The following is a 17,530-nucleotide window of genomic DNA, read 5'->3' on the forward strand; positions in this document are numbered from 1 at the left end:
AATATTTCCTTCATTACTGTATCTTGTACAATACTGAAAATTAGTATGTGTAAAACATTGCCCTTCTGCTATACGATAAACATATTTTTACGATTTAAAAAATTATTTATATATTTTTTTCAAAATTCAAAATTCACTGTGCAGTGATGAAGCGTTTCCCTCATAACACAAAGAGTATCCATGAAATTATGAAGTATGAATTTTTTTGTGTGTGTTTATGTATGTCATATCTACAATATGATGCAAAATCACTTCTCTATATTTGATAGATTGTCTGATAAAAAACAAATTCATTAAAAAATGGTCAAATATCAGTATTTTCTTCTAACACAAAATAAAAGAAAAATATTTATTAAGGAATGTAGTTGAAAGAGCATGATATTGTAAACATAAGTTTGAGTAATAAAATAAAAGAGAGAGAACACGAAAAAGTTAACAAATTCATGAATTATGAGGGAAACGCTTCATCACTACACAGTGAACTACAATCATTTTGAATTTGTAAAAAAAGTATATAAATATTTTTTTTTTAAATCATAAAAATATTTTTTTCATATAGCAGAAGGACAGTGTTTTACACACACCAAATTTCATTATTTTACAAGACACCGTAATGGAGGAAAAAATGTTGAATATTCCTAAAAATGTTACTGCTGTAAACTGTACCTAACCCCTTAATATGCCTCAAATTCTCTCATTTATGTGATAGATATTAGGTTACTTTCATTTTATCCTTTTCATTTCATAATTCTTTAAGTTACTTCATATGTATCGGCGAATATCGGAGTAAGACAAGTGGCCTACAGGCTTGGAACTCACATAGACACTTTCTCTCAGCCCCAATTTTCCTTGCAAGGAATCGTTTTCGCGTGTCATTTAAAAGTTTCTCTTTCTTTTCTCCCATTCATTCCACATAAAAGTCATGGAAACGCCTGAAATCTATACTAAATGCATCACTTGAAAGACAGAAAAGACGACTAGCAACAAGGCGTATATGGAGAGATTCCAGGAAAAATCGCAATAGATCCTTGACATGTTTGCACAAAATCACGTGTACAAGCTCGTTTTTAAAGACAATCTGACGCTGTTTGATAGACTGACTCAACAGGCATGGAAGTACTGATCTTCAGTGACACTCGCATGTATGTTTAATGGTACAATAAATACAAGTGCTGTTCGGAAATATATTTAATGCATTTTGTATAATATAAATTTCGATGCTGGTCAGAGAAAAAGAGGAAAACATATCGTCGTTCCTGCAATAACTGCTATGTGACATATTTATCGATTTTCAGATTTTTGCTCTATTAAATAACTTAAATAGTGATACAGCAAATAATAAAATCTCCTACCTATATGTAATTATATTTCTTTCTTTCGAAAATGTAAGAATTCACAATCCCCTATGTACGGCTGCCATAGGATGAATAAATGTGTTTTTTTTCCTTCTACTGAAAAATTCTATATTTTGCACATAAGAGTTATTGCAGGAACAACGACGATATAATCTTTTCGCTGTAAGAAAAATCCTAATGTAAACAATAGCACGTGACTGAAGTGAGGCTTCATTGGCTGCAGCTTTGAGCCATAGATTCTCAGTACGTGATCCCGCCCACTGTTGTACATTCTGTTTCATGTTAAACATTTCCCGTTACTCGTCAAGTAGGCCTAACCTCACTGCTATGAATTGGTTTGCTTAGGAAACTTTTATGTTATAATTACTGTAATTAAATTATTTTAAACTTACGTGTAAGGTCAATCGTTGCAGGGCAAAGGAGGTATTCCTTCTAGGATGCAGAAGCCATACTATAGTACTACGTGCTTACGTGAACAACTACGAGCTCAAGTGACGCCAGCTTGCTACAAGAACAGACTACTTCGGTATTAATCTTGGTATTCATCCGCGTTCACAGTAAATAACAAAATATAAAAGTAGCTTTTCTTTTACATAACGTTTTACATATGAGTGAAGTTACATGTTTCATCGTATTTAACAACTAGAATGCAATTTTTTTATTTTCAAATAATACAAGATTATGGTTTCCAAATATGGAACTATATTTTCCTGCGTCATGTGAGTGTTTCGACTGGGAGCCAATCACGGGTATGACAGCAACGTGCTTGTGTTTACATTACAGTCGAGCCGTTCTTATTTCCGGCAGCAAATCACACGACACCTTCTGGTCAGCTGACACGCTGCTTCACTGGCAGTGGTTGTCGTCAAGGTTATGCAGACGACATTCCGCTTCCCGCTCACGGTGGATGTTACTGCGTTGTCAAGTCTACCCTTGTACTCTTAACGAAATTTTAGCACATGTCTAGTCTTAAACATCGAACGAAAAATTATTTCCTACGATAAATAATTAGTGATATATGAATACATAATATTATATATTATTGTTATTGTTGATCCTAGCATCCCAGGACACAGAAGACTTACCATGTTGTGCTATAATTGGTTTTTCCGACCATTTTAAATAACGATTTTCGTAAATACAGAAACAATATTAGAAATTACTAAAATGGGAGAAAGCTGTAAAATATAATAAATAAACATTTTTTATGTGAATGAATAACTAAAACCACACAACCTGTAAATTAAGTAAAATATGTTAGTATTAAAAATTTTGTCATGATAAGTCATTGCTACATAAAAAAATTACACGAAGAACCTTGCCTAACGGTATTGTTCAATTTAGAGGTGCTACGCCTAGATCGCCACAATCATTGTTAGTACCTGCCGCCGCCATAGTTCTCAGTTCATTTTCTTCTTTGCCGGATTGTCCGTACTTCTCTGTCGTTATTTGAGGAACCGTGAACTTGTTCACAACACACGCATCAGCTGTTCTTTGCACCACTTGCATTAAAGGCAATAAACTACCCTTATTTTACGTTCATTTTCGAAATAATCTCTAACGCTAAGAATCATTTCTCTGCTTTGTGAATTGATGGTCTTCCGACTCCTCCGCGGCATTGTGATGCTGAAAACTCAGCGATAACACAGCGCTAACAACAATACCGACTGATTGTTCGACAACCAGCTATTAGAACTGCGTCCGTTCACTATTGGCTTGACAGAGATTTAGCAACACCGCTATTGCCTGCCTTCTTCGCGCCAAAAGTCGAGAAGGCGTGGCCACGCCGGAAATAAGAACTGCTCGACTATAGGATTTTTCTTACAGCGAAAACAGCATAGCCTTCTCTACCTTTGGAAAAATAAATTGCACATAGAATGTATCAAATTCAAATAACTGCGAATATAAATTATACTGAACTCCTTTAGCAGAAGCACATTTTTTCACTAACCTCACAGGCGATTTGAAGGTTGACGGTCTCCCCCGTTTCGGCTACGTGCCCCAAGACGCCGACCCCCCAGGGCACCTGGATCTCATTGTCTCCAGAACCGCCTGCCCCACCAGGCAGAAGAAACTTGCTTACTCCACTGTGCACGTCAAACACCTTGAAGAGAAAGAGACGAATTTATACTGAGGATCACGTAAGAATAATTCCTAAGAGACTAATTTGGCCATCTCTTCAGTGTTGCCAGATATCACCAAAAGAGGATAAAATCACACATTGCCGTGTACTATAATAATAATAATAATAATAATAATAATAATAATAATAATAATAATAATAATAATAATAATAATATAGTATTAACAATAACGATGTCTTGCTTATTTACCACATCTCATCTTTATGTTGGGGAGGTGTTTTCTAAAAGGTTCAATAATTTGTGAAAGAGTATATTTTTCTCCTGAACCTCTCGCACATTATGTTAGTAGATTAGTGTATGATCTAATATTAAAATGTATTTCGTCTGACAACATGAAATTCATTGTTTTGATTAAACAGTTTACGAATTCACGAGACCTAACCTAAAAATGTATTTTGTTTGATCACGTGAAATGATTAGTACGAATTCCGAAAACGAATGCCACTTTGAAATGTATGCTAAGAAATATTTACTCCATTATTGTAATAAAAGTCTAAACACGAAAGAAATTAATTAAAATGTTGTATGGTATTTCTATCGATTACTCAAGGGCATGTATGACACGAAATATGTTATATTTATTTACACTTAGTCTACCTGACTCTAATCTTGAAATTGTAACCACAACACAAAGTAACACATACAATAACTATTATGTATTAATATTAATACTGATATTAATTAATTATTAGTATGTTAAAATTTCCCTAGCTTGCAGTAATGGGCTCAGAAATCTAGGACAATTTGAATTTTCAGAATTTAAACTACCGAAAACATGTGTCACTGCTGCCAACATAACAGTTATAAAATCACTACCAGTTGTAGTATTTCTCAGTATCGAAATTCGAAACGAAGTTGGTAAAAGAAAATTCAACCTGCAGACTAGAAAATCACCATAATCCACTAGCTTATGTAGTAATGGGGAAAAAATGGTTAGGTTTCACCCTTACGGTATTAAGTAAACTGACCCGGACTATACATAGTATACAATAACAATTCAGTGCAGAGATTATTATTATTATTATTATTATTATTATTATTATTATTATTATTATTATTATTATTATTATTATTACTTGGGAACCGTGGTAGCATCATAGTTAAGATATTGCCCTGAAACGGAAGATAGTGAATTCGATTCCCGATGGGTCATGGATTTTCTACATTGATGTAATCCTTCTGGCCACACTAAGTAGTAATTCTTAATGCAAAAAATGTTATCAATGAAAATTTCTTTCTTGCCAACAGCTCAGTGGGATTTTAAATTTATTTAGCCAGATGTATACATAAAGGTATGTTACATATGCTCTATTTTTCCTACATTTGTATCTGTTATAACTTCTGAGAAAAGTGCACCCAAAATTGAAGAATTTAACATTGCAAGATATGGAAACGTTGACACCATCTTTCTGCACTTTCTTATTTTTTGTGACTTTGGTACACTTTTCTCAGAAAGTATTGCACTCAGAAGACTGGAATTAAAATACAGTAACAATGTGATGGCATTTTACACAGTAGGTTAAAAAAAAATAAAGTTTATTTCTATCTTCAGCAAAAATAAAAAATAATAATAATTTGCAGTCATTCTTAATGCAAAAAATGTTATCAATGATTCTTTTTGCCAAACGCTCAATGGAATTTTAAATTTATTTAACCGGTTGTATACATAAAGGTATTTTTTATACATTTGTATCCTTTATAATTTCTGAGACAAGTGTACTCAAAATTGAAGAATTTAACATTGTAAGATTTGTAAATACAGATTCCCCTTAACTACAAAACGCATAATAGATTTTCCATTTATTTTAATGTATTCTATTGTCCCTTTCAGTCTGGACAGTTATGAGATAATCAATTACTCACTCGAATAATAGGGTGATAAATATAATAATACATTATGTATACAAAAGATAATTATAAATAATACATTAGAGAATCATTCATTCATTCATAGTGTTCTGCCTAAGGGTAGGTCTTTCACTGCAAACCCAGCATTCTCCAATCTTTCCTATTTTCCGCCTTCCTCTTAGTCTCCGCATATGATCCATATATCTTAATGTTGTATATCATCCGATATCTTCTTCTGCCTCGAATTTTTCTTCCGTTCACCATTGCTTCCAGTGCATCCTTCAGTAGGCAGCTCCTATTAGCCAATGACACAGCTAATTTCTTTTTCTCTTCCTAATCAGTTCCAGCAATACTCTATGTTCACACACTCTTTCCAACACAGTTTCACTTCTTATTCTGTCTACGCTCCATTCTTCCCCATATCTAAATTTCAAATGCTTCTGGTAATTTCTCTTCACTTCGTCGTAATGTCCGTGTCTCTGTTCTATACAATGCCACACTCCACATAAAGCATTTCACTGGTCTCTCTCTCAGTTATTTTTTCCAGGAAGATGCCCCTGGTTCTATTAACGCTTCCTTGGCCATTGCTATTTTCCTTTTCACTTCCTGGCAGCAAGTCATGTTATTGTTTACAGTTTAGCTGAGTGAATATCCAACGGTTTTTAGTAGGTTATTTTACAACGCTTTATCAACATCTTAGGTTATTTAGCGTCTGAATGAGATGAAGGTAATAATGCCGATGAAATGAATCCGGGGTCCAGCACCGAAAGTTACCCAGCATTTGCTCATACTGGGTTGACGGAAAACCCCGGAAAAAAACCTCAACCATGTAACTTGCCCCAACCGGAAATCGAACCCGGGCCACCTGGTTTCGCGGCCAGACGCGCTAACCGTTACTCCACAGTTGTGGACATATATATCCAATGGTAAAATGTATTAAGTTATTACACGTAATTTTTGGAATACATATAGGAATTTCCTTCTCCGTGTTTTAAGAACATACAAAATCGGTTTCCATCTTATTGTTATTTTTATGCATTTTTATGCTACCACAAATTCTAAAATTCAGTGTAGACGATGTAGATATCTATAATTGTTGATGAAGTCGTTGAACGATGACAATGATATTGAAACGTCATTATGATGTTGAAATTTGATTGTGATTTTGAATTTTTTTCAGACAATGTTGAATTTCGATGACGATAATGTTGAATCTTTATGTAAATTTTGAACATTTAAGCGATGAATGAACGGTGTTAAACGTTGACAATGAAACTGAATTTGAACGCTGATATAACTTAATGTTAATGATGATATTGAATGTAGGCGGTTATGGTGTTGAATACCGATGATGATTATGGTAATAAATACTTACTTACTTACTTACTGGCTTTTAAGGAACCCGGAGGTTCATTGCCGCCCTCACATAAGCCCGCCATTGGTCCCTATCCTGAGCAAGATTAATCCAGTCTCTATCATCATATCCCACCTCCCTCAAATCCATTTTAATATTATCCTCCCATCTACGTCTCGGCCTTCCCAAAGGTCTTTTTCCCTCCGGCCTCCCAACTAACACTCTATATGCATTTCTGGATTCGCCCATACGTGCTACATATCCTGCCCATCTCAAACGTCTGGATTTAATGTTCCTAATTATGTCAGGTGAAGAATACAATGCGTGCAGTTCTGTGTTGTGTAACTTCATCCCTCTTAGCCCCAAATATTTTCCTAAGCACCTTATTCTCAAACACCCTTAACCTATGTTCCTCTCTCGAAGTGAGAGTCCAAGTTTCACAACCATAAAGAACAACCGGTAATATAACTGTTTTATAAATTCTAACTTTCAGATTTTTTGACAGCAGACTGGATGATAAAAGCTTCTCAACCGAATAATAACAGGCATTTCCCATATTTATTCTGTGTTTAATTTCCTCCCGAATATCATTTATATTTGTTACTGTTGCTTCAAGATATTTGAACCTCTCCATCTCTTCAAAAGATAAATTTGCAATTTTTATATTTCCATTTCGTACAATATTCTGGTCACGAGAGATAATCATATACTTTGTCTTTTCGGGATTTACTTCCAAACCTATCTCTTTACTTGCTTCCAGTAAAATTCCCGAGTTTTCCCTCATTGTTTGTGGATTTTCTCCTAACATATTCACGTCATCCGCATAGACAAGCAGCTGATGTAACCCGTTCAATTCCAAGCCCTCTCTGTTATCCTGGACTTTCCTAATGGCATACTCTAGAGCAAAGTTAAAAAGTAAAGGTGAATGGTAATAAATATGAACATTAATAATAATATTGGATTTTGATTAAGAATGTTTTGATTAAAAATTCTTGCATTGCATATGAAATTCCGAGAATTGTACATAAGTTCACATTCTGGGTTTCACTGTATAGATTCTCCGACTAGCAGTACGATGAAACGCGGAGCTTGTATAGGCCATAACTGAATTACGTAAACTATTTTCAGTTTATATAGGAATGTGGCCATGACTAGCTTTGTGTATGCACAAAATGTTGTTACAAATGTCGCACTGTGTGCCGCGATAATACAGAATGTCAGGGTCAGTTTATGAGTTGTGTGTTTTGCGTCAACATAACCCCAGCCTAGTTGTAATAAACAAACCACATATTATACAAGCATATTTGATTATATGGACCATTCTACATAAGAGCATTTCAGAAGAATATACAGGGTTATTCAGAATAACAGTGAAATGTAGGACGTAATTAATAGGCCTATAAATGTGCTGAATGAAAGGGGTATTACAATATCTATACTAATAATAAATCTGTAGCCAAAATTTTTCTGGTAATTTTCGATTTTCCAAAAATAATTGGTCCTAACATATATAATTAACCACTCTGACACCGAAAATCGCTTTTTTGAAAATTTTCTTTGTATGTCTGTCTGTATGTTGTTACATTTTCACGCGATAATGGCTGAACGGATTTCGATGAAAATTGGAATATAAATTAAGTTCGTTGTAACTTAGATTTTAGGCTATATGGCATTCAAAATACATTATTTAAAAGGGGGGTTTATAAGGGGACCTGAATTAAATAAATCGAAATATCTCGCTTATTATTGATTTTTGTGAAACATATTACATAACAAAAGTTTCTTTAAAAATAATGTGCGATAAGTTTTATCCCTTGAAAAATTTTGATAGGACTGATATTTAATGAGATAAATGAGTTTTAAAATTAAAATAACTGCCATCTAAGGCCGTGTAATGAATTAAAAAACAAATGACTTCGTCTATAAGGGGCCTTGGACAGCAACAATCGAAAACTATGAAAGATAGCCTACAGAGAATGTTTCTGTGTTTGTATAAAGTAATATCGGAAGCTAAATTAACCGATTTATATAATTAATTATTATTTCACCATTGTAAAGTGTAGTTTCTCTAGATGGACATAATGCTATGATGTTATTACAGTAACTTCTGATATAATATAATATAATATAATATAATATAATATAATATAATATAATATAATATAATATAATATAATATAATATGTAATATTATATAATATAATTTAAGTTATTTGAAGGGTTCACAACCATAGTGGGCCAAGCGCCATTTACTGAATACGTAGAAAACAAGGGTTAAAATTAAGTTATTACCATAAATCAATGGAAACCTATAAAAAGTAAAATAAAATATACACATTAAATCTAAATGATGTCAATCTTCATTAAACTATGGTTGCAAGTAATAAAAATTAAGAAACATGTTAAAGGAATTGTCATTGCACCAAATGAGTGTCTCTGGACCAAAATGATCGCATTTTAATTATTTGGATGCAATTTAAATTAAGTAACATATTAAACGATTTATCCTTCTATCAAACACGAATGTTCCCTGGATCAAATGTCCTATTTTAATTATGTAATTACTTTATATTTATTTCTAACAGGTGCAGCGGAGCGCACGGGTACGGCAGTATTGAAATAAATTAAACACATATGAGTTTTGTAATTAAGTGCATGGTTAATTAGAAAGTTAGGCTCAAAATCTATATAGTTCGACAACAGCGCATCGCTGGAATTTTTTTTACCTTCTAAGGAGGAGGGACCCGAAGGCTTACACTGCAGCCTGAGGCTTATTGTGCTTACCACTCCTATTCTGTAAATGATTGGGTAGCCGCGCTTTTATACAAGTACAGCATACCACATCGTGAACTTAACCTCGGCTATGGTATGAATGATGGATATATGGATATTTCATTAATAATAATTCACAAAAAGTACATAAACTTAACAAATTACAATTAACATATACACGAATAGCAATTATACACAATAAATATACATTTAATACCTCATTTTCCATCATATTTCAATTTATTTTGGCTTTAATTTGCACTTACGTCTGTTTTAGTGCAAGTTTTAACCCAGCACCACAGTCTAGTATATACAGTCACGAAGCTTGAGTTGTAAGGGTGCTAGGAACAACAGACTGTGGCGGTACTATTTCGCATTGTTTAATGAGGCGATATTAGCGATCCTAGTGGTTAGCAACTATCTATGGATGAATATTTACTACGTATTGAGCTTCGTGACTGTATATACTAGACCAGCCATCGTCAACTGGCCTGCATACTAGTTCGGAGCGCAGCGCCGAGACGCTGGCTGAGGAGGTAGCAGTGTGCAGTGTGTCGAGCCAGGCCAACGCATCCCATCACAGAAGCCAACTTTCTGACCATAATTTACAATGAGTTCTACACGAGCATTGGCACCTAAAATTGACCAGTTAGTGAGGGAAAAACGAATTAAAAAATCCAGGAAAACCAAAGCTAATGATCAGCGAAAATAATTTTTATCATTTGTTATTTACATTGTGATAAAATAATTTAGGCCTACTTCAGTCTTGTAACAGAAACGACAATATGTTGTACATAATAACAAAAAAATTGGTTTTGTGATGTATAGTGTCAGATAAAAAATGCATAATTTATTTTATTTTATTGACGACACTTCAACAAAGGAATAGGATGACATGATTTAAATATTACTAATGGATTCGATTTGTTTAATATTTTGTAGGGGAGAGTCGGGTAGTATCGGACATCGGGTAGTATCGGACAGTGCGTTTCTTTCATCTACCACCATATGGTAGTACCTGAATGACATGGTTACGTTTCTCTATGGGACATCACATGACTTGTCAGTATATCTTTTCATTAATAATCTTCCTCGTATTCAATCGTTAAATTTTGTAACTAATTCAACAGTTCATAGCATAAATACACGTCAAAAAAATTACTTTCATACTCCATCGGCAAGTCTATCGTGCTATCAAAAAGGAGTGCGTTATATGGCAATAAACATTTTTAATAACTTCCCTATCGATATAAAAAATGAAACTCAAAACGTAAAATTATTTAGAGCTAAATTAAAGAAGTACCTAATTTCTCACGCCTTCTATTCTGTAGGTGAATTCATGACATTCAATAACACTTCATGAAATTGATACTAAATTTTTGTGTTGTACTAGTAGACTATATTGTAAGTCTCGTCTGTGTATATTTCATCTAGACTGTGACTATAAATTAAGATTTTATAATAGTATTAAGTTTTTGACTTGTTCCGTATTCTAGCTGTAATCATGTATGAATACCATGGAATGTTAATAAATACAATACAATACTTAACAACATCTTTTTTGTGGGATTTGAATGTGCATTTAATAAATTTACAAGTTAAGTTGAGATGTAGGCGTAAGTATCGACATGATAATCTTTGGTCGGTTGATATTCATTGCTTCTAGTCGATATTCTCTGAGGGTATATTACCTCCTTTGTCTTAAGGAAGCTAGTTAATTACAAATTCCATCACAAGAGCACGCTGCTGTATGAAATTAAGTTTAATAAAATTACTCCGTGATGTACATGCTAATTCGCACTTAAGATAAGCCGGGAATTAGGTTACATATGAATCAGTTGGTTACCTTTAAGGTCAAACGTGTAGCAGAGGCCGGGCCTGCCTTACAAGGCTGTAGCTATGCGATAGCTGAATTCCACAGTCGCATATTCTAATGAATGGGGGTAAGATAGCGCACGCGCAGTTTACACAAGACGTTACACATATTCAAGGGTCGGTCCAGAAAGAGCTTTGCTTCACAGTGTTGGCTTCTGTCCAAAGGCAATTGAATTCCACAGTCGACAGTTTCCATACAATTTTATGGACAACACTGTTATGGGCCAAGACCATATTTCTCATTGAATGGACAAGGATCGTGCCAACTGGAAGAATAAAAGCAGACTAAAAAAAATATAAAAATAGCTAAACATGGTTGAAAAATGATTAAATCTTCTAAACATAGCATCCATGTTATTCTAAAAAAAAAAAAAAGGAAATACGAAAAAAAAATACATTTAATAAGATATTTGGTTTCTATGCCAACAAGACGAAGATCATGGTCATAAGAAGAAAAGTAAAGAAGGTAAACTTCCGAATTCTAAATGAGGCAGTACTTGGACTGTCCTACTGTATAAGCAGTAACATGAGCTGCTGCCAGGAAGTCAAAAGGAGGATAGCAATGACAAAGGAAGATTTTAATAGAAGAAGGAGCATCTCCTGAGAACCTCTGGAGAATTTTTTTATTAGGTTATTTTACGACGCTGTATCAACATCTCAGGTTATTTAGCGTCTGAATGAGATGAAAGTAATGATGACGGTGAAATGAGTCCGGGGTCCAGCACCGAAAATTACCCAGCATTTGCTCGTATTGGGTTGAGGGAAAACCCCGGAAAAAACCTCAACCAGGTAACTTGCCCCGACCGGGATTCGAACCCGGGCCACCTGGTTTCGCGGCCAGACACGCTGATCGTTACTCCACAGGTGTGGACAGAACCTCTGGAGAAAGAACTAAGAAAGAGGTTAGTAAAGTGCTTTGTGTGCGGTGTGACATTATATGGAGCAGAAACATGGACATTACGACGAAGTGAAAATGGTTGGAAAATGATTAAATCTTCTAAACATAGGATCCATGTTGGTCTAAGAAAAGCAAACACGAAAAAAACTACATTTAATACCATATTTTGTTTTCTATGCCAACAAGACGAAGACCATGGTCATAAGAAGAAAAGTAAATAAGGTAAACTTCCGAATTCTAAATGAGGCAGTACTTGGACTGTCCTACTGTATAAGCAGTAACATGAGCTGCTGCCAGGAAGTCAAAAGGAGGATAGCAATGACAAAGGAAGATTTTAATAGAAGAAGGAGCATCTCCTGCGAACCTCTGGAGAAAGAACAAAGGAAGAGACTAGTGAAGTGCTTTGTGTGAGGTGTGGCATTATATGGAGCAGAAACATGGATATTACGACGAAGTGAAGAGAAGCGAATAGAAGCATTTAAAATGTGGATACGGACGAGGACGGAGCGTGTGAAGTGGACAGACAGAATAAGAAATGAAGCAGTGTTGGAAAGAATGGGTGGAGAAAGAATGATGCTGAAACTGATTAGGAAGAGGAAAAGAAATTGGCTGGATCACTGGTTGAGAAGAAACTGCCTTTTGAAGGATGCACTGAAAGGAATGGTGAACGGGAGAAGAGTTCGGAGCAGAAGAAGATATCAGATGATAGACGACTTAAGATACATGGACCATATGCGGAGACTAAGAGAAAGGAAGAAAATAGGAAAAGACTGGAGAATGCTGGGTTTACAGTGAAATACCTGTCCTTGGGCAGAAGACTATGAATGATGAATATTATTTTATTTTTCTCGCCATATCTGTGTTGTCTAGCACGCCATTTCTTGGACTCTTCTTACTGAATGAGCGCTGGTTCTAATCCCCATTGGGAAGAAAGTTTATCAAGATATTTCGACCAGTGTATGGGAAGATGCTAATTGAGCATCGTGATAAATTTGATACAGTAAGTTACATTGAGAAGTGAAAATCGGTTTCAAATGCAAGCTATAACGGCTGAGAGGATCTTTCCGTTAACCATACTCTAACCTCGTACTGGATAGATAAATTGATCAGTTCTGCTATGACAGTAAAACTGAGGTAAGGCCTCTGGGGTGACAAGTAACGGATATACATACAGAATGAACCGTAAGTTATGTCATTATTTCAGGGGCTATTCTTTGAGATATTTCAAACAAAAAAGTTTAATACAATTTTGCTCCTTTTTCCTTCCTTTTCGAAATAAAAATTGTTTTATATAAAACATTTCATAGCGCGTATTGGGGAAGCAATTGATTTAATGCCCAATATGCTCAGTCAATTTAACAGAACAGTGGATTATGATAATTAGAGACCGGATTTTAAAGGGAAAATTTTTAATCAAAAAGGACAAAAAAGGCAAAGTTACATCCAAAGAAAGGACTTGAAAAAGGACTATTTTACTCCCCAAAACACACTTCAGCACATTCATGGATATACATGGCACACACAATCTTACATTTATCTCTTCACAACATAAGGAAAGTGTTGTATTTGATCACATTCAACATTTCAATATGTTTCAATATGATTCTGCCTCTTCGAATGCAGAATGTCTTTGTAAACAGAAAATGACCGCTCAACATCAAATGAAACCAGAGGTGAAAATTTTATTTTTGTCCTAGGGGAGACCCGGGCAAAACGAATAACCCGGGCAAAGAAGAATAATGTCTATTTCTTAGAAACGCCAACAGGTAGCGCTTTCTGCTATGTTGGGGAAGAATCCCAACCAGATTTTGCTGCTGGAACTGACTTGCCGTCATCCTAGCTAGTAAGAGAAGTCAGCGTGTGTTTGAAGAAAATTGACTGTCTTCTTAAAATATTTCAAGGTAAGAGAAACATATGTACAACATACAGTACTGCAGAAACTCTTTGTTATGTGGTAGTAATATATAGGCGACAGAATTAGTTCTAAAGTGCCGTACTTACGAAGAAGATTATTGACGTTTATGTTTGTATAACCTTAAATGAAAAGCGAAGTGGCGTCTGCGGGCAAAGTGAATAGGGCAAAGTGGATAACTTATCCGCTATATAAGTGTCAGCTGTATTTTTGTATGTATTTGTCTATTGTAATAAAGCGTGTTAGATCATTTTACATAGTGGAGGCATTAAGTCACACTAATTAAATTATAAATCAACAACACTGATCTTAACTGTTACTTTAAAAGGTCGTAATATGTTTTCAGATGGTCTAATTTTTCAAACGGAAGACGGAGCAAGCCAAATGGTCTGAAGAAGCCATGAAGAAAGCACTTGAAGAAATAAAATCTTCCAATTAGTGGTTCTGCTATCTAGCCATATAACCATAATGTGTTTGTTGATGAAGAGTTTTGCTCCAGATGAACTTACAGATCGCCCATTTGAGAATAAATCAGCGAAACGACAGCTGGCTCAGATTTAACAAATTCTGCGGTGCCAGCTTCTTCAGCGGCTGAAGAAACAGTTAATGCTCACTCAGAATCAACTACATCTGTGATGTCGGCATCTTCAGAGATTGACGAAATATTCAATACATCAATTACACTCATTAACATCGTGTTTATGTGTTGATTTATTTTTATTATCGGTGAATAGAAATTAAATAGAAAGGTGCAAGTTTTATAGGGATATTCACTTTGCTCGGGTACCCGGGCAAAGCGAATAATTAACTATATAATCTTTCTCAAATCATATCACTCTCCGTAGGTACGAGAAACGAATTGCTGTTTTGTAGATATGTGGACAACATGTGTCACAACCAAAGTCATGAAGTTTTTATTTCGGGAGCACCAAAATATAGCCTGTGGCATTGTTTATTCTTAGCTTATCCGCTTTGCCCGGGTTTCCCCTACACTCTAAATCAGCACAATTTATTAGTTTTTCAATGTCTGGAATCAGAAGAAGGATATTCATTTTCGCTTGCTCAGGAATTTAGAGGCCTATCGGAAAAAAAATATAGGAAAATTATCTAAATGTTTGCGATATTCTATCAAAAAAAGGACCAAAATAAGAGATGATTTTAAAAGAAGGGAAAAAAGGGAATATGGACTAAAAAGGGGAAAAAAAGGGAAGTGAAAACTACATAATTTTGTCGGTGGAAGATAGTTTTGAACATCGTAATTAATTATTTCATGTTTCGTGTTGAAATAAAAAAAGGAATTCCCTTTAAATGATTGAAAGAATTTTAGTTTCGTCCTTTAAATATGCAGAAATTTGATGCGAACGCATATAATTTTTAGTTGTAAAAAGGAATTCTAACATGTTACATTAAAGTCGCAGAATTATAAAATAAAGCAAATATCTTACTTCTCAGATTATCAAGAATGTCTTTTATATGTTACGTGGAAAACATCCTTCTTATTCGGGTCCATATTAAGCGATTTTACGTAGCTTATGTGGGTCTTTTGAATAACACTTCATTAAAATAAATCATAAGCATTCATATCGATTTTATTCTCAGCATGACAATGGAGCTCAAACGTTATTAAACACTTAAAGTAGTCTATGTGCAACTTTGTGCAACATTTTTAATTGAGTATTCCAATTCAAATGTCCATATACTCAACTAAAATTGGAGAAAATTAGGAAATTCTCTATTCGTTTCTTATATTTACAAAACTTACATTACACATTGCATTTTTAGTAGTTCGGGCTCTGTGTGGTGCTAATGCATTATTTATAACAGACTTTGTATTGATTTTTGAACTGGCAAACTCTTTGGAACAATCTTGGCGTCATGCAAAGTTTACTACGAGTCCCGCCACAGGTGGTAGAGTTAAAAGGCATATGATGTTTCACTGTGTGGCAAGTCATAATTTTCTCTTTGGCTGCTGTTAAAATTTTCGCTTCATTAACAAGTGTGAAGAGAGAGACTACCCGAGTTGTTTTGATGCTACCAGAAGATAAAAGACATTTTTATATTTCATACAAAGATCATGTTTAGAAATATGCCTATCACTCGTATTATTATTATTATTATTATTATTTATTTATTTATTTATAATGGCAGAGTTAAGGCCATAGGACCTTCTCTTACACTCTACCAGGACATAAAGTATAAAAGCAGTGAAAATTTAACAAAAAGTTAAAGAACAGAATACTAACATATTACAAAAAAATAATAGCATAACAAAATCGACACTAAACAACATGAAAATAATACTATAATAGAAAAATAGAAAGTAAAATACAGATCTAAAAATTAGAATATAATAAAAGCAACTCAGTTAGTACAAATCGTTGTTTAGTCAACTGTCCTAAGACAGATCTGAACCTCACAAGTAATACCAAAAAGCACCACTTATGAGGCAAGTAGGTCAGGAGATAATGGGGTAGGATGGCCAGTTCCTTTCCCCCTCCATTGCATACATCACCGATTAGCTACAAGAGGGAAAACGTAAAGAAGAGCACCACTTATGAGGCAAGTAGGCCAGGAGATAATGGGGGTAGGATGGCCAGTTCCTTTCCCCCTCCACTGCATAAATCACCGATTAGCTACAAGAGGGAAAACGTAATGAAGAGCACCACTTATGAGGCAAGTAGGCCAGGAGATAATGGGGTAGGATGGCCAGTTCCTTTCACCTTCCATTGCATACATCACCGATTAGCTACAAGAGGGAAAACGTAAGGAAGAGCACCACTTATGAGGCAAGTAGGCCAGGAGATAATGGGGTAGGATGGCCAGTTCCTTTCCCCCTCCATTGCATACATCACCGATTAGCTACAAGAGGGAAAACGTAAAGAAGAGCACCACTTATGAGGCAAGTAGGCCAGGAGATAATGGGGTAGGATGGCCACTTCCTTTCCCCCTCCATTGCATACATCACCGATTAGCTACAAGAGGGAAAACGTAAGGAAGAGCACCACTTATGAGGCAAGTAGGCCAGGAGATAATGGGGTAGGATGGCCAGTTCCTTTCCCCCTCCATTGCATACATCACCGATTAGCTACAAGAGGGAAAACGTAAAGAAGAGCACCACTTATGAGGCAAGTAGGCCAGGAGATAATGGGGTAGGATGGCCAGTTCCTTTCCCCCTCCACTGCATAAATCACCGATTAGCTACAAGAGGGAAAACGTAATGAAGAGCACCAATTATGAGGCAAGTAGGCCAGGAGATAATGGGGTAGGATGGCCAGTTCCTTTCACCCTCCATTGCATACATCACCGATTAGCTACAAGAGGGAAAACGTAAAGAAGAGCACCACTTATGAGGCAAGTAGGCCAGGAGATAAT

General features: G+C 35.2%; 1 protein-coding gene across 1 annotated transcript in view; it reads right to left on the minus strand.

Annotated features, from left to right (window-relative positions):
• The window catches only part of LOC138702947 (dual 3',5'-cyclic-AMP and -GMP phosphodiesterase 11A-like), a 434,576-nt gene that overhangs the window by 122,156 nt on the left and 294,890 nt on the right, over positions 1 to 17,530 (minus strand). The window contains exon 5 of the mRNA XM_069830369.1: positions 3,307 to 3,459. Within this exon, the coding sequence (XP_069686470.1) occupies positions 3,307 to 3,459 (153 nt within the window). The remainder of the gene's footprint in view (positions 1 to 3,306; positions 3,460 to 17,530) is intronic.

The sequence above is a fragment of the Periplaneta americana genome, chromosome 7, assembly GCF_040183065.1.
Source record: "Periplaneta americana isolate PAMFEO1 chromosome 7, P.americana_PAMFEO1_priV1, whole genome shotgun sequence".
NCBI classification, from domain to species: domain Eukaryota; kingdom Metazoa; phylum Arthropoda; class Insecta; order Blattodea; family Blattidae; genus Periplaneta; species Periplaneta americana.